The sequence below is a fragment of the Vidua macroura genome, chromosome 3 (assembly GCF_024509145.1).
Source record: "Vidua macroura isolate BioBank_ID:100142 chromosome 3, ASM2450914v1, whole genome shotgun sequence".
Taxonomy (NCBI): domain Eukaryota; kingdom Metazoa; phylum Chordata; class Aves; order Passeriformes; family Viduidae; genus Vidua; species Vidua macroura.
The window spans coordinates 35,623,812-35,647,016 of NC_071573.1; the positions used below are offsets into that span (position 1 = coordinate 35,623,812).

General features: G+C 41.2%; 1 protein-coding gene across 1 annotated transcript; it reads left to right on the forward strand.

The window, feature by feature from the left end:
* The first annotated feature begins 2,228 nt into the window (after window positions 1-2,228).
* Window positions 2,229-20,993, forward strand: TMX4 (thioredoxin related transmembrane protein 4). Its single transcript, XM_053974114.1, has 8 exons — window positions 2,229-2,438; window positions 9,067-9,182; window positions 12,234-12,279; window positions 12,881-13,009; window positions 13,711-13,756; window positions 15,193-15,294; window positions 16,969-17,032; window positions 17,469-20,993. Exons 1-8 carry the CDS (start codon window positions 2,254-2,256, stop codon window positions 17,753-17,755), a joined length of 975 nt encoding a protein of 324 aa, XP_053830089.1. The 5' UTR covers window positions 2,229-2,253; the 3' UTR covers window positions 17,756-20,993.
* Window positions 20,994-23,205: the final 2,212 nt, after the last annotated feature.

The window sequence follows — 23,205 nt, forward strand, 5'->3', positions numbered from 1 at the left end:
CTTGCTTTTTCTTTTTACCCATTTTTTAATGGATGTTCCTAATCAGGTTCAAATGAGGTGTACCATCTCCATCTTGGCAAGCCTGACCTACTTCACAGGGATTAGCAGCTCCATGATATGTCTCCCCTGATTTAAGAACACTCTGCTCTCTTTCAGGAATGAAACCAACTCTGCCTTCTGCCTGATCAGTGTTTGCCTGAAATGCAAATCTCCTCTGTGTTGGATATGGCTAGAAATTACTGATAAATTAGCCACAAAGTAAGTTTTTCTTTCCTTGTTCTTTGGAATTCACAGGAACACTCCCATTTATTTGGAGCCTTCATTTTACATGTTGTTCCTTCTCAGCCCCTTCATTTGCATGTTCTTTAATGGCACAACTATAATTATTCACCACCCTGTACCACCACCAAATAAAATGTTCCTCAGCCTTCCCTTTTGCACAATGTGTCACATAAATTCTCCTAATTTGGCTCCACCAGATCTCAACCCTCTCTCTGCCTTGGCCAATCACTTTTTCTTTTTTCCCTAGAGAATCTATAGAAAGATTAGCATGTTTCCCTCAAGTTTCCCAAGATCTTATTAGCAGCAGAATAGGATAAAAAAAAAAAAAAGTACTTTCTGTATTATCTTCTCACAAAGGAACATCAGTCAAGTGTGTGTCTTCTCAGATAATTTCTACTGCTGTATTTTTTTTTTTCTCTCTTCACTACATATCCCATGTCTAAACATTGCTAAACCATCCAATTTTACACTATCCATTTAGGAAGGGCAATGATAAATTAGAGAAAGTTTTTTTTCCCCTTCTTTTACAAATCACAAAAGGATTAGAAAAATTAAAATATAAAGGCTCTGAGTTCATGTATCACATGGAAAATATTAGGAGAATTGTGTTCTGAGAGGCTTTTACTTATTTAACCTTCAGCTGGCATTAATTGCAGTGGTATGATGGCTCAAAAATTAAGGGATGCAGTGCTGGGAAGCTATCAGCAAAACTCTTCTTTGGTAAGGACAGCTACTGTTGGAATACCTGCTGAGGAGAGTGTCACTGAGTCATTGGAAGAGGCCTCATTACTCCTGAGAAGTAACAAAAGAGAAAAAAATTCTGCCATGGTTCCATTTCTGCATAGTGAGAGTGGTGCTAGGGGTATCTTCTGCTTCTGTCACCAAATATTATCCCTGAGTCTGTTTCAGTGAAAATAAAGGCCAGACCAATACTTGGGCTTTAAGGAATGGTTTGATCAAGCCCAGAATCCTGTGGGGAAATATGGGAGTGATGTAAAGGAGCCTCATAAAATAAACTGGTAAAGTGCAACAAAATTCACAGGTGATAAACACTACTATTTCCTCTGCTGAGGGAAAAAAAGTGTGAATGTTTTACCAACAGGACTTATCAGCATTGTGTTGCAGGAACTGTTATTAAATTGTTCAGCAGAAGTTACTTCCATGCCAAGATAATCTCCAGCCAAACAAAGATTTTCACAGCAGACAATAAGGAAGCCTAGACCTGTACGGTGATCTCTACTAATTTTTTTTCCTGGTCCATTTACCAGGTTAACTAAAGAAGTCGATTTTTAAAATTTCCATTAAGAAGCCAGAAGGATGGGGCTGACAGAAAGCTCATTGAAGTCAAGGGAAACACAGCGTTATGTGTCTGGGAGAGGGTGAAGAATGCATCAAGACGTTTCACCTCAACACGAGGAAGAAATTATTTACGTTCAGGTTGACGTAGCACCGGAACAGGCAGCCTAGGGAGACCATGGAGTATTCCTGTCTGAAGAGATTCCAAACCCACCTGGACGCGTTCCTGTGTCACCTGCTCTGGGTGACCCCCCCTTGGCAGGGGGCTTGGACTGAGGTCTGCTCCACCCCGAACTGCTCTGGGATTCTGTGAGCCCGCGACAGCCCCTCGGAACGGGGAGCACTTGCTTTAAGGCGATCCCGCAGCGCCGGTTTCTCACAGCACCCCGCCGAAGCCATCACCGCTGTTTAACCAGCTCCCACAACACCGCGAGCGCGCCCGACTGCAAGAAAGCTCAGGGAACCTGACCGAGCGCATTGCAAGGTGTGGCCGGAGCAGGCGCCCAGCAGCCCTGTTGGAGCAGCACTTGGCGCTCGGGACGGCTCGGGGCTTGTACCCGGCCGCTCCCGCCGTGCGGGGCGGGCGAGGCGGGAGGAGCCGCTCCTGGACCGCGCAGGCCCCGCCCCCGCGGCGGCCGCTCCTGCCCCGACTTCCTGAGGGCGGGCGGGCCGAACATGGCGCCGGGCCGCTGGCGCCAGGGACGGCGGCATCTCCGCGCTCTGTTGCTCCTAGCGGTGCTGGGTCCCGCCGTCTGCTTTTCTTCCTCCTTCTACAGCCCCGGCGAGCCGCGGAGCAGCGTGCGAGTTCTGTGCGGCTCCAACTGGAGCCTGGTGTTGCAGGGCCAGTGGATGTTGGAGTTGTGAGTAGCGGCCGCTTTCCCGTCCGCCTCGGAGGCAGCGTGGCTGGGGGGGCGAGGGGGGTTCCCTGCCAGGAGTTCCCTGCGGGCATGGCCGGTGACTCCAGCCCCGCTGTGGGGAGAAGGGGGCCGGGCCGGCCTTCCCCACCCCGGCAGTGGCTGCCCGGGGACGGCGCGAGGGAGGCGGCGGGCGGTGCCCGCGGTCCCCTCCGCCCGCATTCAGCCGGCGGGCACACCCTGGTCTCTGCAGGGATGGCCGGACAGAACCCCGCAGGTTCCCGGCCTGTGTGGGCGCAGAGTGCCCAAGGTTAAACGGGTCACTCCAGACGGAGTGGAATGAGGGATATGGAATGAAGGACGTGGAGGTGTCGGAGCGAGCCCAGAGCAGGCCACCAAGTTGATTAGAGGAATGGAGCGTCTCTCCTTTGAGGAAAGGTTGAGATAATTGGAATTGTTCACCCTGGAAAAGAGAAGGCTTTGGGTAACCTAACTGGGGCCTTCCAGTACCTGAAGGGAATTTACAGGGAAGATGGGTAAAGACTGTTAAGCAGAGTGTGTCATGACAGACCGAGGAGGAGTGCCTTCAAACTTACAGATAGTTGGGTTAAATTGGATATTGGGGAAGAAATTATTTACTGTGGGGATGGTGAGGCCTGGTATAGGTTGCCCAGAGAAGCTGTGGATGTCCCATCCCTGGAAGTGTTCAAGGCCAGGTTGAACGGGGCTTGGAGCCACCTGGTCCAGAGAAAGGTGTCCTTGCCCGTGGCAGGGGTTTGACACTGGATGTTCTTCAAGATTCCCCTTCCAGTCCCATCCATTCCGTGATTCTGTGAAGCAGCCATCCCTCAGGTTCTCATCCGAGTGTCTAAGATTAAATGAAATGGGTCACTGGGAATAGTGTCCAGCACTGCCCCTTGCCCTGCTCCCCTACCAGGAGCTGCCGCTGGGTTCTGTGTGAGCTTCAAGAGGGCTGAATTCCATAGGGAATTTTTAGCAGGAGTAGGCTTCCAAAGCAGTATTACATAATATCCCAGCCTCGACTTGAGCTCGGAGTTCTCATTCAAGGCAGATGCATCAGATTTCATTAACTTCTGACTGACTACTGGAGCGGTGGCTTTGCCTGTGACATGACACAATTCTTGAAATGCAAGTGACTTTATTTTTGGTGGAGCCTCACTCACCTGCTTGTATTTTGAAGGGGGGAACGGAGCTTGAGCGTTTTTTTTTTTAAGACAGCAATGAATAAAAAAGTAGTTTAAGTAGGCAGTACAGTCACGTGGTACCTGTGGGCCGTGCAGCTATAAAATAGGATTTTATTGTTGCGTGTGTGCTACTCTGTGCAAGTGCTTGAATTTAAAACAGTTTGAACATCTGAACTCGTGCTCCCTCCTAAATACTTAGCTAGCTACATAAAGTTTTGGCTTGCTCTTGAATTTGGTTTATCTCCAGTCTCTTCTTAGCGAGATGGACTATCGCTTTTTTAGGGCTTTAGTGCTCAGGATCCTACTGGACCCTGATGTTAACCAATGAATAGGTGGTAACGATCTTGAAACAGCTGATAGTGAACCAGGGATGCCAACTGTTGTGGCTGAGGATTTAGAATGGGTTTTGTGTCTCTCTTCATTTATCAAAAGGTGGAGGAAAGAATAAATTTGTTTTAAATTGAAGTTTTTTCACTTAGTCCAATGTGGAAGCAATTGTATGAAAGTTTCTGATTCATACACAGGTGAGTTTTAAGGAGGAAGATTATTTTTGGTGACTCAAAATTTTTATTTCTAAAATAAAATATTTAAATAACTAGTGTTGCGTGCCTCTGAAGAAGAAAAAAGAGAGGAACTGACTGAAATCAGAAGTGGTTGGGGTAGCAAACAGTTAAGAGTCCTTTGGAAGCCTTTATTCCAATTGAAAAATTGGTCTTTGGTTCAGAGTGAGAGGTTGCTGACCACAACAATGGTGGCAGAGTTAGCTTTAGTGTTAGATGGGCATGGTACAGGTTGCTGCATTGCTTAAATCAGACTCTAATTAGTTTTATTCGGTGTTTGATGTGTGAAAGATCCTCGGGTCTCCACGCTATTAGCTATTTCCTGTGGTTCGTTACTCGTGCTTTCTGCTTTTCTCCTGAGGAGGAACCTTTGTCTTTAATGAGGATGCAAACTCAGTGCTGTCGGTGTGGAATTAGTGGGAGTTTGAGCTTCAGGACTGATTTTTTAATGTTTTCCGGGCAGAATCTGGTCCGGGATTTTTCCTCTATGCGCTTTCCGGGTGAAATCTGATCCGGATTTCCTCCCCATCCCTGCTCCCGGTCCTCATCGTCAAAATATCTATAAGAGAAGGGAGAAAATTCAGTTTTATTTTGAGAGTGAAGCTGGGCAGGCGGCATCTACAGCCAATGAGCTTTTTCATGGGCAGCAGCTGCATCCTTGACAGCTTCCAGGGCTTGTGTTGTGGTGATACAGATCCGGGTAAATGACAGGGACCAACTTCTGTATCTTTGGCTGCCACCTGCTCACTTGAAAAGTCATTAAAACCGCACAGTTGATCTGGAGCTTTTTTTTTGTTGGCATTACAAAGCTGCCTATCCTGCCCCAAGACCTAGCTGTGTTTAGAATTGCCTTTTTTTTTTTTTTTCATTTTGTATGCTTGTGAGATCTGTAGCAATAAGGCAAAACTATTTAAAAAAATAAAAATAAGAATTTAATTCTGATGCTTCTTTTACCATTCTGTTGGGTACTGTCCCAACATTTTTGCTCTTATTTTAATAGCATTCCCAGTATGAACTCCATCAAGCAGTTTAGTTTAAGCAAGTTTTGCTGCTTTCAGTTTAGCAGATCCTCTCATGCCTGTATCCATAATCTGTTTTTCCTTTTTCCTTGATTCGTGCAACTTGGTGAAATGGCTGTTCCACACTTTTCAAGCAAAGTGTGGAATGGTACTCGAGGTTACATCTGTTATTGCTGGTAATGGTAGTGAAAAGGCAGATAAAAAAGAGTCGGTTAAATGTACTTGGAAAGGAGTGAAATGGTGAATTCAGTAGCCAGGCAGGTCCAAGAAGAGAGAGGAGTGGCTCGGGGCTCTAAACTGTATCAGTACATCTTGTCAAAGTCCCTCTGTGTTTACTGATCTACTGGGGGTGATACAGCAGAATGACACCTTTGGTCAAACTGGTTTTCACTTGCCTGGGTTTCTTTGTACTGCCTCAGTGAAGTTGTTGGTATTTGAAAGCCAAAGCTTGTTCTTTTGTGCTTTAGATCAGAGATAAATAGAAGTCAAAAGCAAAGCCTGAGCCTGAGAGCTTCAAACTTTGCTTTTCAACTGCTCTCTTTGTGCCCTCTGCAAAAAGCTTTAGGTATTGTAATGGAGTAGGAGCAGGAGAAAACGCCTGGATACTTGGAAATAGTGATTTTAGTTCACTGAGGTCAATAATTGTTGCAGTGATAGATGTTTGCTGCCTTTTTTTATGGAGGACTGACCGTGTGTGAGAGCATTTCAGCTGTAAAACTGTGCTATGGGAGAGGTCTGGAAGCATCAGGAATGAGTTGTGTGTTGAGGAATGTGCAATACCTGCTTGCAGTGAATAGTTTGGCAGTGTGTCACTTCTAGCTATGATGGAGATCAGCAAATTGCCTTTTAATGTGTAACAGGCTACTGAAAGCTTTCTTTCCTTAACAGAGTTCCTAAGTCTTGATTTAAATTCCGCAAGACTTTGATTTTTGACTTGGCCTGTTTTCTTGTCACACCTTTTGCACTGCACCCTGTGCCCTGCAGGTTGATAGAGCTACCCCCTTATGCTCAGGGAGAAGGAATGGGAGTGACAGCCCTAAATTTGGTGGTGACAAAGTGCTAATTGTTTCTTGGCCTGTCTGGAGTATGGCAGAATAAACTGGTTACATCTGCTTTTGCCAGGGAACTGCTCTTGCATTTTGTGCCTTGAAAAGTAAGTAACAAAGACTGGTTCCACAGCAGACACGGGGGTCTGTTTGCCTGCTCCTAGAGATGGTATTTTTTTCCTTGAATTTAAGAATGGTAGTTGTACCATAATTTCTGTGAAAATACAAATCTGCCACTGTTCTAAAGACCTTGTTGAAATCAAGTACTTCCCTCAGTCCTTCAGGGTGCAGAAAGTTTTTGGAAACTTTTGATAAATATGTCCTAAATGTGAGGTATTTTACTCTTCAGTAACTTACCTTCCCTTACACTTTTTCAGTATTTTAAGACTGAGAAAGAAACACAATAAAGCTTTGGTAATGTAATTACCAAAATGTAATGTTATATCCAGGAGGCAGTCATTAATTACTTGATGCCTCAAATGCTGCACAACAGATGCAGACATGAAAGCTTCAGGAAAGTGAGGATGTTGAGGTAAACAGCAGTGGTAACTCTTGCAGAAATCTGATGTCTATTGCAAGTTCTCTCTTGAACGTGTGGGGACAGGCTGTTTCCTGGCTGGCAAGAACTGGATGTGTAATTTCAGGAATGTAAAGCAAATATTTCAATCCTATTTGTCTGTGCCAATGTTTGGCTGGAGTAGCTGGATCTTGCAGCTTTATATGCCATCCCATGTCTAATATTGATACTAAAAATTAGACATCCAACAACCACAGCTTTTTGTGAAGTTCACTGTTATGTCCTGTCACTGCTGAACTGTGACATGGGTAGATTTTCATGCTGCTTTGACCCAAAGGAAATATTTTCAATCATTTGGGTTTTAGTTGTGTATTGAATATTCCACTTCATTCAGGAGAAATGCTTACACATGTCAAATGTAAATATAAATTTTGATGGGGTCAAAATTTCTATTCCAAAATAATTTTAAACAGGATGTATTAATTTTGAAAATCTCATGGTGTGAATTTGAGACATCTAGAGAAGCTGGATTTAGAAAACACTCAAACTTCTCTCTTTCATTTTAGATCAACACCAGCTGCATTATCTGATGGATGTTTGCAGGTTCTTATTTATCAGTCAAGCTTCTATAATAAAATAATCCTGTTTGTAAAGTACAGTATCTGTCAGACTGTTATTAAAAGCTCTCTCTGGGCCAGCAGCACAATGGAGAACATTGCTGCATGTGAGACTTGTTTCCAGCACCTTTTGGAAAGATACTGAGGGGCTGTCTCTTGGCAGGATAAGATTTGTGTCCTTTTTGCAGATACTTTCACACAGAATGATGTTGACTTTAAAAGACAAGATATAGGCTTTCACAGTTAGACTCATAAATTTCTAGTACAGTTAATTAAAAAAAGTATTTTTGTGTCCTTTAAACTGCCAAGTGACAAGATTCCGTTTTTTAAATACAGGAGTTTAAAAACAACCACAAAGCACTCAGAGTACATTTAATTCCACCTCTTCTGTGAGAAATGATCCGTTTTACATTAAGCTTTATTCATATGAAACATCTGGGGGTGGCTGGGGATATCTCTGTCTGCAGCCAGTAAGGCAGTAAGCATTCCTGCCAACAGCCAGAGAACAGGGATTGTCAGTCCCTAGGTCACGCAGCAGTGGTGGCTGAGAAACCAAAGGAGTGGAGAACCTTGTGAAGGTTCCCAGTGATGGTTTTATACTAAGAATCTTAGACTCTGCCCAGGAGGGAATGTGTTTCTATGGTTTGCAATGGATGGGGAGCGTGGTGGCATCTGTGGAGCCCTGTGACCAGGAGAGTGTCCCTAGACTCACTGGTTTTATGGTGGCATTTGTGGAGCACTGTGACCACGACAGTGTCCCCAAACTCACTGCTTTTGCCGCCAGAAGCCTCCATCCCCACCCTGGTAAATCAGATTAAATCCCATAAAGGTCTCTCCTCATTAGTAAAAGGCTGAGTCTGTGCATGGGCAATTGCACCAGCTCAGTCTGTACCTCCCAGTCCTGGTTCCCTTCAGTGTGTGTAACAGAGCTTGGCAAGTTGCACAAGTTTCATGCAGACTTGGCCAACCACGTTAGGCTAAAATACAGAAAGGTGGCTAAAGGGATTTTATAATCAATTTTATCTGATGTTATCCTTTATATTAGCTGCTCTGTTTCCAGATTGATATTACCAATAGATGCAAAATTGGTTTAATTCTTCTGATTAAGAGTGTAGAAAATTCAGCTCTTGAAAAGAGCACTCCTATTTTTCTGAAATGAATCCTGGATAAAAACAAGATTATAAGTATGAGCAGCTGAAATTTGATGTGTGCTCTTTTTAAGTCTCTCATGACTGCTATCAAAAGGGCATGGTGTGATGTATGGAGTAGTAGGCTAAGGCAAATGGAATTTCAGGAACTTCTGAGATGTGCAAAATCAATACAAAACGTTGTGATGAAGGATACTGCTTCAGAGGACAACCTGGCTTCAATAATTCAGATAGGTGCCATGGAAATGTTTTTATTTCCTATGTAAATAGAATAAATCACAAGTGGTGAGGAGTTTCGATATGAAAGTCTCAAATCTGTGATTTGTTTTGTTCTAATAACATGGGGAGGAACATAGAAATTGATAAAAAAACTTTGGTTGTCTTATTCCGTTGACTTGATTAAGAAAAACTGTAGGTTTTTTCCTTTGCGATTGACATGTTTGTATATTCTCTGTACAATAAATCAATTTAAATGTCTTTGTGTAAGAGTATTAAAATATTTCCCCTGCTTTCCCCCTTCAGTTACGCTCCTTGGTGTCCAGCCTGTCAGCGGATTGAGGCGACCTGGGAGAGCTTTGCCAAGGAGAGCGAGCAGCTTGGCATCACTGTTGGAAAAGTGGATGTCACTCAGGAACCAGGTACAGCATGAAACAGAGTGCTTTAATAACAGGAATTATTCAATACAACTACCATTTACTGTTTATTTAGGCTTCAAAGTCAAAATAATGTTATCCACACTTTGTTTCTCCATACAGTTCATATTTCTGAACTGAAGTTTATAAACTCAGTTTGAGGGATTAAAGAACTGGAGGGGGGGGTGATCTGACTTAATGCTGACTTACAAGAGGCTTATTCTCTATTTTAATCTTCTTCAGTGGAAGCTGTTGCCTGTCTTATTTCTCCAGCCTGCCTGTAGAAGATTCCAGCTCTGTAGCCTCCCATTAGGAGAATTTCAGGATGTGGTAGAGCAAGCCTGCTTTAATTAAAGTTGCTAACTGTTTCCAGTATTTTGCTGGTTTATTGACTGCTTTAATTGTGGCAGTGCTTTATATTACAGATGTTATTGCTGTTACCTGTTGGTGATGCACATATGCAAATATGTTTATAAAAACACTTCCCTAACTGTTCACAGAAGCATGAGTACAATCTAATTTATTCCTTTGGTGACTCCCTTCAAAGTTTTGAATGTGTCTTTGTACAAACAGTATTAATATTGTATAAACCTCTGCATCTCCTGGGAAAGCTTCATGCTTGTTTGGGCTTTGAGGGGATAAAGGATTTTATCAGCAATATCAAAAGACTGATAGATGAGATGTTAGGAAAAAAACGGCCAGGCTTCACTGATTTTTCTTTGGTTTTGCTTTATAAAGTGTGTGAAAAATGTGTTTATTAGTTAAATACATGCTGAACAGATTTATTGTATCAAAACTCTTGTCTCAGAATCAGCAATCTAAGTTGACAAGAAAATGCCAGCTGTTCTAGACCCTGTGTAGGTTCATGTCTCATTAGAAGTTCACAAGTATACAAAAAATCTGGTATCAAAAAGCTGCATATACTAATCATTATATAGTGTAATAAACAGATGAGTTTTAATATTACCTTGTTTAAATAAATGTAAACTTAATACTTGAATTTCTAATGTTGCTGAGAGTCCTGACCCCCAAGCATGTGTTTCTTCTGAGTCAAAGGACTGACCAAAATGATGAATTTGTACCAAAGCTCATGTAATAAACCTACAACATCCAGCTCAGCACTGGAAGCTGCAGGCACTTTTAGAAGTAAGGAATGCTCAAACTGGAAAACAAACGTATTTGACCTTTGGTGCTGATGTAATTTGGAAGATAGGAGTTTCTATGGAGCTCTTCAAAGTTACTGAGGTATTTTTACTGTGGGCTTTGCATCAGCCTTTCAGTTTTGTTTAAGTGCTCTGTCTCCTTTCTTGCTTGCACAATGGTACTTTAATTAGTCGCAGTTATGTAACCCCTTCATTTAATTGAAAGTAGTCAAAATGTGTTCAATTAGGGGAAATCCATGAGATGAGTGAAGAGTTACATAAAACTGCACTTCCCAAACCGGCAGGAGAAAGTGGCCATCCATGGTGCTTAATTGCAGGAGATGTCTGAAGAATGAATCCACCAGTCTTAATGGCTTCACAGCAGATTTCAGTCCCTTGATGTTTCAGCCTTAAAGTGCTTCCTCTTGCCTGATCTTCTCCATTGAAACGTTCAGTGTGGAACAAGTGGAGATGCTTCTGGACCCTTAAAGTCTGCATACTTGTGGTGTCTTTTTTAAGCTCCTGATCACAACATTTACCTCTAAATTACAACAAGACTTCTTGGATCTTCTGTGTCTGCTTTGAGTAGTTGTTGGCTGAAAGCAGCTAGAGTTTTAGATGACATCTCTATTCTCTGTACCTTTTGAAAGGGTTTTTTAGGTTTTGGTTAACTGCTGATTTCATAGTGGATGTCAGTTTCTGATTTGCAGACAGAGACAGATGCTTAACTGTAGCCAATTCAAGATTGTATTAAACAGTCACCAAAACAATTTAATGTGTTCTTAAATTTTGTAGCTGACTCACATCTGGTTTTACCAATCTAGGAAGGTGCCTTGGATAATCAGCAAACCTCCACCAAAAATATTGGGGAGCTTAGATGCATTTCATAACTTTTAGATTTCAGAGTTGCTTCTTAGGTGTTCACTCTAGGATAGGCCACAGGTAAGAGGTTTGAACTGTTTTATTTCCTTTGCCTGAGTGACGTTTGTAAGAACTTCAAAAAGCCTTTCGGTGTTCCCATGACTTTCTCTGTTAAGCTAATTATGTTCTTTGTGACTCTCCACCCAGTTTTCCTTGTGCAGCTGTGCTGTCTGCTTTATTAATTCTGCTGTTACACTTGCAACTTTTAGCTGTTTCAGAAAGTTTTTCATCACCTTGCCTCTCGTAGCAATAGAGGCAGAGAGCTCAAAAGTTGAAGTAAAGAGGCTTTCCTTTCTGGAACTTTAAAGATCATTTGCTTTACATGTCTTCAAACAAAATACCAAACAACAAAAAAAACCATAATCCTTTTTTGCCTATTCCATAGAGGAATTCAAACAGAGGAAAACATTACCACTGAAACTTAAAAATACCTGGCTTATTTCAGTATGGCTCATCTTTGTCTCTAAAGGTAGAAACCCTTTTGCTCCAATACTTTTCCATGGCTGTTGCCTAGAGCTGTTTGCTTTATTGAAGGCTGCATAAGGCCTTCATTTCCCAGAATATTTTCACGTAATTTTATAAGAGGCAAAGTTAAATAGCCGTACTCTTTACACTGGTACTTTATATGAATTGCAGTTGCTGCCTATAGGAATTCAGCCCTTTGTAATGGACTCTGAGTGCATCTAATGCTGGGCTGGTCCAAAACTTCAGCTGCCTGCAAATACTGAGGAGATAAATCCATTGATGAGGAAAATTGCCTCTCAGTAAACATTCCACAAGCTAAACGCTTTTCCTTAAATTATAACCAATATTTCATATCTGTTACTGTTTGTAGCATATCTGAAGACAAACTGTTAACCTGTATTTACAAAACAATGGTGAAATCTTTGCAGCCTGCTCTTTAATACAGATATGTAGGTATTTATAGTAAAGTCAGAATGCTGAGAAATTTCAGTGTTACTGAACTGTTTGTGTGGTTTTCTTCCCTTTCTAGGCTTGAGCGGTCGTTTCTTTGTCACAACACTTCCTACAATTTACCAGTAAGTGTGTCATACTGGAAACTGCAGCTGTTGACTCCTACTTGTCACTTGATTTAATCTGTAACTGAAAAGTAGAGGAAAATGAAGGAATAGCGACTTTTGATTTCAGCTCAGGTTATTGTAGCTTTGATTGCATGATGAAATCCTTATGTGAGGCTTTTCTTTAGTTTAAGTTTCCCTGCTATCCATACTATTAAAAATGGAGCAGAGAAGACATTTGCTGTATCTCTTCTCCAATAAGGTGGTGCCATCCTTAAAATATTGAAGCCTTCATTAAGAGTATTATGAGTCGTGCAGATATACAAACAAATACATACATATGTGCACTTTTAATTCTGACTTGTATTTAGAAATGGTTTGGTTGTTAACCTATGTGCTTTGTGTATTTGCTGTAGCACCAGCGAATAGTTAAGAAAAATAGCAGCTTTTTAAATGACAATAACCCCATGTTGTTTAAAAACTGAGATTTTCCATCATGGATTACAGTTCCCAAATCCTCAGCTCTGAGCAAGTGAAATCTGTAGTGTATGTGGAGGTTTTGGTTGGGTTTTTTAACCCAGAGTTTGGGGGCTGTCTGTGCTGATGGGGGTTTGTTTTGCAGTGCCAACGATGGAGTGTTTCGCAGATACCGCGGCTCCCGGACCTTGGAAGATCTTCAAGGCTACATCTTAGAGAGGAAATGGGAAGCTGTGGAGCCTGTAGCAGGATGGAAGTCTCCATCTTCTATAATGTAACACTTGGTTTTTGTTGACAAGAACGTGTTTTATATCTCATTATTCATTGAGGGTCCTGTGTTGACAGTTTAAAGACAAAAGGCCTTTATTCCTTAGACTTGCAGGCTTTGCAGAAGCCATCGGTATTGACAGCTTGATTCCCAGCTTCTCACCTATAAAGGCAGCTTATTTTCTACATTTGCTTTTGTTTGTGCCTCCTAGGGCTTGATTATGTCATCTTTAAAAAGAGATTAAAATTAAAAATACAGCCACTGAGCATTATGTAAAGTGGCATTTCCAATATCTGCTGAGTCCTGGAATCAAGCGTGTGTTTATGTAGATTATTGCTTCATGACTTTTGGCTACTGGCAGCCTTTAGCTTTAAGGATTTTTTTTTTTTTTAAATTTCTTTGCAAGAGAGACTTTTGTCTTCCTTTGGAATAGCAAACAGTGTAGGATATATAAGAATTTGTTTTAAGAGAGAGGGATTTGCTTAGAAATATTGTAGAAAGCTTGCATGGCACAAAGGATGAACCAAAGATGTGAGCAGCCTGCAGTTCATTCTGGCTGAAGCCATTATGTATAAATTCACATCAAAGATCCAGAGGGGGTCCGTCCTTTTCATGTGAGAAGGAAGAAGAGCTGTAAGATATTTAGGAATGAGGAGAGGAGCTACAGGGCTGCTGTGAACCTGTCCTTCCATTTCCCTGTTTTCCAGGATGCATGGCATGGCAGGCCTGTTTCACTTCTCGGGATGGATCAGGGTAAGTAACTGTATAGTGTTTTCTATATTCCTTTTTATGCTTAGAATAATCATATGTTTAAAAGTCAATACTTAACTGAATGTTTTTATTATCCTTCTATGAGAGTTGCATCATGTATTGCACAGGAGAAAGGACGGCAAGGGGGTTTTTCAGTAATAATTTCTGTGTCTGGGTTCAACACCACTTGTGTAGGAACATGATGAATTTAGATATTAGAGTAATTATCAGAAGTAAAGGAGAAATGCTTAGCTACACTGAAGTGTGCTTTAAAATATTAAAGCATATTTTACTTTAAAATATTTCAAGATGCTTTCATTTGGGAACTTTCCACGTTTTTCCATGGCATCCAAATACTGAGAATTTTCAGATTCTGGTTAGGAAACATCCTTTTAAAACCTTTGAGTGTCAGTGAGATTGAGAGACTGTATTTGATTGCAGCAAAATATGTTACTATTGTAACATGTGCTTCAGAAAAGAAATGTAGTTGAGAGTTGGAATAAGTTTGTATCACTTCTACAAAGCACCAAACTAACACAGAATCAAGAAGAGCTCTGAGTTGTGTATCATTGATTCTTTTACTGGATAATATTTACTTTTTATAGCCTTCTGATGTTTCTCTTCCATGGTTACTTTGAAGTGGTATTATTTCTCTGTCGTTTCCTTCCTGAAAGATTAATTGTCCTGGGAAGAAACCTCTAATTTGTGTTCCACTTCGATGAATATTTCAGGTGTGCATTTCCTCACTGCTCCTGCTCTGCTGTCTTTGCTTAGGCCTTAATAAATATCAAAAGATGTTCTGACATTTAAAAAGAAGACTCTGGAATTTTCGTATTTAAACTCTTGTAAATGTTGATGGTGGTTTGTTTTGAAAGAGATTTAACGTCATAATTGACTTCCTACCAGCTCATTGACTCGATGTGCTGCTTGACTCAGCCAGTTGAATTTGTAGGTTTGAGGAAGTTCGAAAGAAATCTTAATACTGTATTTGGGTTATTATATTTAAATTTAGAAGTGAAATAATTTAGTGTATGCTTAGAATATGTGGCTCCTTTTAAGAGCTAAAAAGCTTAAGAGCTGAATGGCTTAATTTTAGTTAATGAACAGATGCCACATAAGGATGAAGGATGTTGTGATACTTTCCTGCAAGCTCTAAGGCTCCTCATCCATCCATCTGCAGTAAAATTTGTGTGTGGCATCTGTAATGCTGAGTGTCTTAAGGAGAAGGAATTGTGCATGCTCTGCTTAAAAAGCCTTTTAATGTGAACAAATAAGTAAACCCCCTCAAGATTTAATGGTGTCAAAAGGGGAAGACTTCAGTATAAATACTGTTAAATGAAAGGTCTTAATCAGACAGCAATTCATGTAATGGTGTTGGCAGTAGAAATCCTAAGTGGTTTTAGGTATGAAGTTATTAAGTATCTTGTTCTAATTTCCAGCAAATTCATAACTACCTCACTGGCACTCTTGGAGTTCATGTTTGGATTTCCTATGCCATCTTCATCTTAGCTACCTTACTGATTGGCCTGCTCCTGGGTTTGGTAAGAAAACATTACTTTTTTCTCAGTTAATTAGAACTCTTGCTTTGCATTATCTTGTGAAAAAAATAAAGCCAACTTTGCTCATAAGATATACTTAACTATACTTTGCTTTAATAATGTATTACTGAATACTAATAGCTCTTCCCTCTGACATCCAGAATGTGTGAGAGTGGATTAAAGCTGTGCCAGGGAGGTTGAGACTGGACACGAGGAAGCAGAGGGTGGTTAAACACTGCAAAAGGCTCCCCAGAGAGGTGGTCAGCCCCCACAGGCCTGTCACTGATTAAGAAGCATTTGGACAGTGCCCTCAATGCAAATCAGGTCACATTCTTATGAAATCTTATCAAATTCTTATGAAATGCTTCAATTTAGATTTGTTTAGTCTGTCCACTAAAAGGAGAGATTGGCCTTTTTGTATCTAAGACTTTTCTACTTAAGGGTGGAATGTGTGTGGTCAGAGTTGGTCAAGACTCCAACTTCCTAAAAACACAGGCTTTGTGGAGAGTTTTATTAACCATAGAGGAATTGGTTTTGTGGGAGTCAGCAATGTAAGGATTCTGCCACAGTGTTACTCAAGATCAAAGGATGAAAATATTTTTTAATGATTTGGGGGTTTAGGGTTTTTCAGATTAGTTGCCTGTTCCACAAGTGCATTCTGCACCTGCAAGGACAGTTTAAACAGTTCTGCTGGTAACTGGTTTAACCTGCTGCTAAGTCACTATTCCTTGTAGGATGTGTAAAAGTTGTTTCCGGAATGTGGATCTCTGCACTTCAGCCCAAATATTAGTGAAATAAAGAAAAACTTGGTCAATGTATTTCCCAGTAGTTATGGGAAGTGATTTCAATGCAGTTGAAATTTGAATTTAGGCAAAACCATGTTTTTGTACTCTATGTGCATACAGAATTGTTGTATACAAGCAGATGTTTTTGATTATTCAATTTCAACAGCTGCATTTTTCTAGATGGTAGATTTTCACCAGATGAGAGCAAAACAAGTTAGTGTAACTAGGAGCAAGTGAATATCATGTTTTAAAAGAAACTCTCCTTCTTAATCCTTCACTAAAAAAAAAACCCAACTGAAAAAGCTGAAAATATGTGAAGTCAATCTCCCTGTTCTTTCCAAAAAGCTTTTTGATGTTTGAAATATATTTCTTTCACATGGTGTCAGCTCTGTCTTCTTCTTTGCACTATTCTTAGCATGTAACAGTGAGGCACAAATGTCTTCCTTGCATTTTGAGTTCTGCGCTGGGCTGGTCAAATAATGAGCACAAAAGGTGGAACACACATCTGTATTGGGAAGCCAGGGATAGGAATGGAATAACATCCCAAAATACAGGAAATCTTGACCAAGGTTTTTTCATAAATTTTCAGAAAGTAAAAATTCTCAGCTGTGCTCTGAGCTGTTCTTCAGCTGTGAGCAGTGTTGGTACCGAATAAATTTAGGAAAGTAGGAGGCAGAAAATGGATAGTAGAAGGCAGGGAATACTGGTTAGTACATACTGAGAATGCACTTTTTTCCATGTTTTTATTTAGCTCTTATCTCTAAGCAAGATAATACAATTTTGTAAATTTGATTGTGTTATCTCTCTAAAAGGAGTGAGTGCAGGGACTTTTGCAATTGTTAATAAATGCCGTTTTTATTATTGCTAATGAATGCCTTTTTCCTTTCCACAGGTCCTGGTTTTGATTTCAGACTGCCTCTGCCCAGCCAAGTCAAAACACAGAGGTGAAACACCTGGTAAGAACTCTTAAAGAGGGTGAGAAGCTGTAGTTTCAAGTGTAAATTTGTAGGAGGAAGGGCAATACACTGTTCAGATCTTAGATGTGAACCAATAATCCAGGAGCCAAGTAAAATTGGTTTGTCTTTGGTTTGTAACTCAGTGGAATAAAATGAAAGTCTTATCTGTGCCTGACATGCAAGGAAAATAAATGGAAGTAGAGGAGAAATCTACTGAAGATTTAAGGAAATAACTGAAAAATAAGGAAAAGTTTTCAATCACAGAACCACAGAATGGTTCAGGTCGGAAGGGACTTTAAGGATTGTCTGGTTCTAATCCCAGTTGGAGTAATAACTGATCCATTATCATGTTCATCAGTATTTCAGAGTATGTCCTTGCAACTTTAAAAGGCTTTGCTGTGAGATTCAGTCTAACTGCAGTCTCTGCTTTGTTTAGAAGAAGCAATTACCAAGGAGAACGTGGAGAACGCGGCACTGGAGGAGCCGGAGGAGGCCGCGGAGCTTTCCATGGACGATGTGGAAGAGGCTGCCGACGTCAAAGATCTCTCAGACGGGGAAGATGCAGCAAACTCAAGTGCTGATGAGTCAGAGGAGGATTTAGCACTTGGAAAAGAATCAGGGGGAGAAGAAATGGAAGACTTAAGTGAGCAGCCTTTAGCTGAATCAGAGACTGAAAGCACAGTGAGGCAGCGGAAAAGTCAGGGGGCTGAGAAGGAACTATAGTTTTCCCAGTGGTGTATCTTGTACACTTGGACCAAAGAAGTGTCAGACCCCTCCAGGGTCTGAAGCTGGAGCTTACACTTGATTTGTCGTTGGTGTTTACTCAAAGCTCTGCTCTGCCAGCAGGCTTCTCTTTTTTTAAGCTTAGTATACTTGCTTACTTTCTTTGATAAGCACATTTGCTGTGTGTTGTGTTACCTTAGCTGTGACAATCAAAATCAGTGTCTTATTTGTTCCATGTCCTCTCAGAGGAAAAGGAGGAATCAGCCTCAGTTCACCAGCTCTGAAATGATCATTGTGTATGTGTCCCTCTAAGGACTGACCTGGGCAAGATCAGGACTTTTAACTCCACGGTAGCTTGGCAGGACTGTGACTTTTCTGTCTGAATGTTGATTGTTCCCAAATGCCACAGAAGCACAGAGACAATTCACTAGTGAAAGGAGGCACCTTACTGGTCTTCTATCAGAAATGTTGTGTGCCATGGGTTTGTTTTTATCACTTTCAGCTGAAGCACCTTTCTCTTCCATTTCTATTTGTGTTTGTTTTGGAAGTTGATCCTGCAGCTCACCCCCAGATGTGGCAATTTTTGGTGATCCAGAGGCTATGCAGCTTGAGTTGTTTGACCCAAGGAGTTGGAGTAGTTAAAAACCTCAGGCAGGAAGAGAGTGGCAGCTAAATGTTTAAAATGTGTTAGAACTTCTAGAAGGTTTAAAGGAAATTATTTTGGTCGGGGGGAAATTTTGCCAAAGCACAACTATTTTTCTTTTTGTAATTTATTCCCATCAGGAGATTGTAGCAGGAAATACTCACTTTGGAGTCAGTAAGTTGTGTTTATCTTGCCAATACAAGTTTGTCATGTGCAGTGCAGTCCTGCTATTTCCAACTCAGAATGCTTTTGGCAGAACTCAAGCTGCTTTAGTGAGGTTATCTGAAGAGGCACTTAGGGTTTTACCTTTGATCACTTTTCTACTCTTGGAATCATCATGTTGGGGATGGAGAGGGGGCACAGGTGAGTGAGAAGCTTTGGGCTGCTTCTATCAGAAGCAGCGTGTTGAACTGTGTAAAGTGAAAACGGCTTGTCAGGTAGACAGCACTGGATGTGGTTAGACTTGGGTCATTAAACATATCAGTGTATCACTCCTTTGGGTTAATATGTAAGTCTTATTTGGTGAGGAGTACGCTCCGTGAGATCCTGTATGTTCCTGCTTTGTTGATGTATGACCATGAATGTAAGATGTGTCCTAATCTTGATATTATTTTTAAAATATATATATGTTGCATAAACCTTAGTAACATGCATGAATTTCATCTTGTTCTTCAAGAACGAAGAGTAGTCCGAGATGAGATCATCTCCTATCAGAAGAGAAGTTGCAAGTGCAAAATACTGGTTTCCTTTAAGACTGAGATTAATAGGGCAAATTTGTGTTGAAAGCTGCTTTGTTGTTGTTGTTTTTTAATGCTTATAAAGAACATATTTGCTAAGGAAGCTCAACTTTACTATCTATGTCCTGTCACATATGTTTTCAAGCTATATGGTAGAAACTCTGCATTTGTCTGGTAGAGCTGCTCAAAGAAGAAAATTACACTGCATATCCTGAATTTGAAATTTCTTAAGGGGTACTCCCAGTCTGGAGTTTGAGTTCCATATAGTGGACACCTCTAAATGTGCTTTCACATAGGTGAAAACACAGACTTGATAATATCTGTACATTGCACTGTCTTGAGAAGAGCTTGTGATGTTTGAGTGTTGTCCCATTTAGCTGAGCAGTTGTAAAGCTGGCAGCCACAGCACTCAGCAATAGGTGAGGCACACAGCAGCCCTTAAAAAGCTATACTTGTATCTGCAAAAACTAAGAAAACTTTGTCGCCACTATGGTGTGAAGAGAAGAACTGCGCGCTTCAAAGACAAAAAGGTGTTCTTGCAAGAGTTGGGTTTCCCTGTGGATTTCACAAGCAAGCAAACCCACGAATGGCACTTTGTCCTAAAAGGCTCGTGGTCTGTGAGATGCTGTGGGAGAGATCAGAAGCCCCTTTATGTGGTGCGTCTGAATTCTCTGCTCACATTTCCTCTGTTGTGGCATGTCACAGTTGGGTTTGGATTATTAAAACCGAAGGTATGGAATGTTTTCCACCATGACTGACTGAACTGTAAGATCACCGATGAGCGGAGATTAAGTAAGCAGGCAGCAGGTGACAGCAGCTTAGATCTCTCTGGTGAATCTAGAAATGAGCTTGGTCAGGCTTCTAAGGGTTCTTGAACATAGGATGGATGTTGTTCCTGTGTTTTCATGAATAAAGTAGGGAATATTAATGCTGACTGGGTTTGACCCTATTTGATGTGTATTGGTGTGTCTTACTACAAAGGTCACTGAATTGTGGTTAAGGCTTTGCTTAGAAAAGGTGATACTGTGCAACCATTGATCTCTCCAACTTAAGTTTATGTTTGTAGGAAAATTGGTGTAGTGTGATACTGGAGATACTCAGTTTTGATTAATACTTATATGGGAAACAGCAGGCAGCAAACACTGTAAAGGCTAAATTTGTGTTTAACAGAAAAACTATTAGCTGTGCAGTAGAAGTGTCATGTTAATATACCTTCCAGGATCATGTATTTTTCACTAAAACACATTTTAGTTGAATCATGTGAGTAATGCTAATTAGACTATGACAATAGTTTCAAACTTGGTTTGTTTCCAAAACATCAGGATCAACCTTTTGTGCAATCTGGGTGTACTGTTATCTCTGTTCTGTTAGGATTAATCATGAAGAAATTGAATTTGTTCTTGCAACCTCAGTATAGACAAAAGGGCCTTGGAGAAGCTGCTGCTGGCACTGTTCAAAATGTTTTGATGAAGGACAGGGCCTTAAGGTTTGTGAACTAGAGCTGTGTGTCAAAATTAATTTAAAATTATTGAGAAGCAATTTAAGTATCAATTGGGCTACATGCCACTGTAATTGGAATGCTTAACAGCAAGTCGTGGAAAAAATCTGGCAGGTTCCTTTTTCAAGAGGCTGGAAATCCATCCAGCATTCCAAACCTTCTGTCCTTAGGGTCTGTGTGAAACTTGCATGTGTGTCTTGGAATGCTCTGTATCTACTGCCCCCGTGGGGGTGGCACTTGTTATGTGGGTTTTCTTCTTGGAAATGTTACACAGGATTGTCTGCTACTTGAAAGTGTTGCAAATTTATACTTAGGCATATTTTTACTGAAATGCCACATAAAATTTTGTATTTATGACCAGCTTGGAGTCATTTTCATTTCCTCAGTGCAGAGTTGGCTCATCTGTGTCGTTAAAAAAAGGTTGTTTTTTTTTTTAAATAATGCTGATCTTCCAATTAATCATAGAGGTTGTAACTTGTGAAGATTCTTTAAAATCTTTAAAAGGAACCTGGGCATCAATGAATTGCTTCCTTTTGGAGGGTTTCCCTGGAGTAACCCAGGGCTCTCAGAGGTTCAGAATGGAGCTTGGCAGAACAACATAACTGAACCCTTCACCTCCACACAAGGTAGTTCTTTCCCCTCCCTCAGAAATCCCCTAACTCTGCCAAAGCTGTGCTGACTTCCTCTGGGATTTGGAGGCCAGCAAGAAATGTACAGACCTAAACGAGCCATCCTCAGGTTGTGGTTCACATTCCAGGCAGTGCTGCAGGAATAGGCCGCAGGGGCAGCTGTGCCAGAGAGAGAAGGGAGTGCCAGGAACCATCCCTGTGACCTCCTTGGACAGTGTGAGCAGTTGATGGATTCTGCTCAGGTGAGTTACCTGAGCTGCCTCTCCCTGTGAATGGAGCAGCTGCAGGGCCTGGGCCACTTGCCACTCACTTTGGTTTTCTTCTTTTCCACTGTGTTCATTTCCAGATACAAAGTGGAAGTTGGAACAGTATGAAATGAAGGCTTGAGAGCATTTTGTTTGCTGTCTCGTCGGCTTCTTGTTCTCTTTTATGACGTGAGAATATGAAATTTTCTCCATGAAAACATCACATATTACTACAGGCAAAATTGGGTCGGGTTTTGATCAGGTTCAAGCAATCAGACAAATCCAAGCTCTAGTTTTGTAGAGGAAATACTGAAGAGAACTAAAGTGGTAGAAAAGCTTGATTTTTCTATCTGGAACTGGACCAGTGGTAAGTCCCAGCTCTGGGAATGCAGCTGCCCAGTAGTACGTGCTGTCATTTCCTTCTGCTGGGGAGTAAGTTGTATTTCGCTTCAGTAAGTACTGTGGTGATTACTTATTTTTAACCGAACATCTTCATTCCTCTCCATTAGAAAAACACCTAAAACTTTTTTTTTTTTCTTCTTTCCTGAGGAGAAAGGGAAGCTCTGTATTTAAACATACAGGGAACAAATGGGGATGTAGTTATTGTAATATTTTCATTTAAATTGCCATTTTACATGGAAAGGTTGTTTTTAATGGCTCATTAGAATTACTTGGAGCCTGCTGGTAATTCAGACTTTTACATCTGTTAATCTGGATTCCAGGGGAGTGTGGGTGCTGAACCTGTGCACCACGAATTTTCCTCGCACAGGCTGGGCCAGTGCCTCACATGCTTGCAGAGGATGCAGAAAGGACAGTGGCCATGCCAAGTGTCAGTCACACATCAGGAAATTACAAGATCACCCTTGATAAGAGCACTTTTTATGTCTTTGTTGCTGTAGTTGCAGCCACAAGAGTAACACTGAGTCTTTGTTCTAAATCTGCCCTGGATTTGTTTCATTGTACTCAGAACCATCCAGCTCCTCCCAGGAGATTCTGCTCAGTTCTCCACTCTGCTGCCATCCCAGCAGTCTCCAGACTTTCCAGCTGACTTCCCAAAATAGACATCTAGGGGCCTGTTCCAGCCACCTGCTGGATGGCCAAGGAGCTGTCCTCATCCCTGCAGGGATCTGTTGGCTTTGACTCCCACCGTGGAGTTGCCAGATGGCTGCTGGGGTAAAAACTCCACAAATATTTTCTGTTGGTTCTCCTGCTTAGCTTAATTGGTTCAGCTTTGACTGATGTAAGATGCTGTCCAAAAACACTCTAGAAAAGGGGTATTTTATGACTTTATTTGGAGAAATTGTTTGTGGGGAATTCAGAAGCCAAAATAACTGTTTTTCTTACGTAAGGTACTTGATAAAACAGTTTTGCGCAACAGTCTTGAGAAATGGGCAATGGCTGTACACTAAAATATTTGAATTCTTTGCTGCAGTTAACTTCTCCAGTTAATCTTTACTGCAGCTAACTGAAGGGAGAAAGTCCCAGCTGGGTCATCTTTCCCCTGCAGAGGTTTTTGTGTGCTGACAGGAGACTGTTGATGTTGTCTCTCTGATCCTGCAGAAGGACACAGGTCCAGACTGGAATGCTGTGCAGAAGTCTCCCTTTCTAGCAAGTCACAGCCATCAGGACAAGCATGTTATGGTTTTTCTCTTTAGTCTTTTTGACTTTTGCAAGTAATGCTTTCTAAGCCACAAGTTG

Excerpts from the sequence above, each read along its gene's own strand:
- TMX4 (XM_053974114.1), top strand. The coding sequence starts at position 2,254 with ATGGCGCCGGGCCGCTGGCGCCAGGGACGGCGGCATCTCCGCGCTCTG. Across the intron at positions 13,010-13,710 it reads AAGTCTCCATCTTCTATAAT|GATGCATGGCATGGCAGGCC; the intron begins GTAACACTTGGT and ends CCTGTTTTCCAG. Across the intron at positions 13,757-15,192 it reads ACTTCTCGGGATGGATCAGG|CAAATTCATAACTACCTCAC; the intron begins GTAAGTAACTGT and ends TCTAATTTCCAG.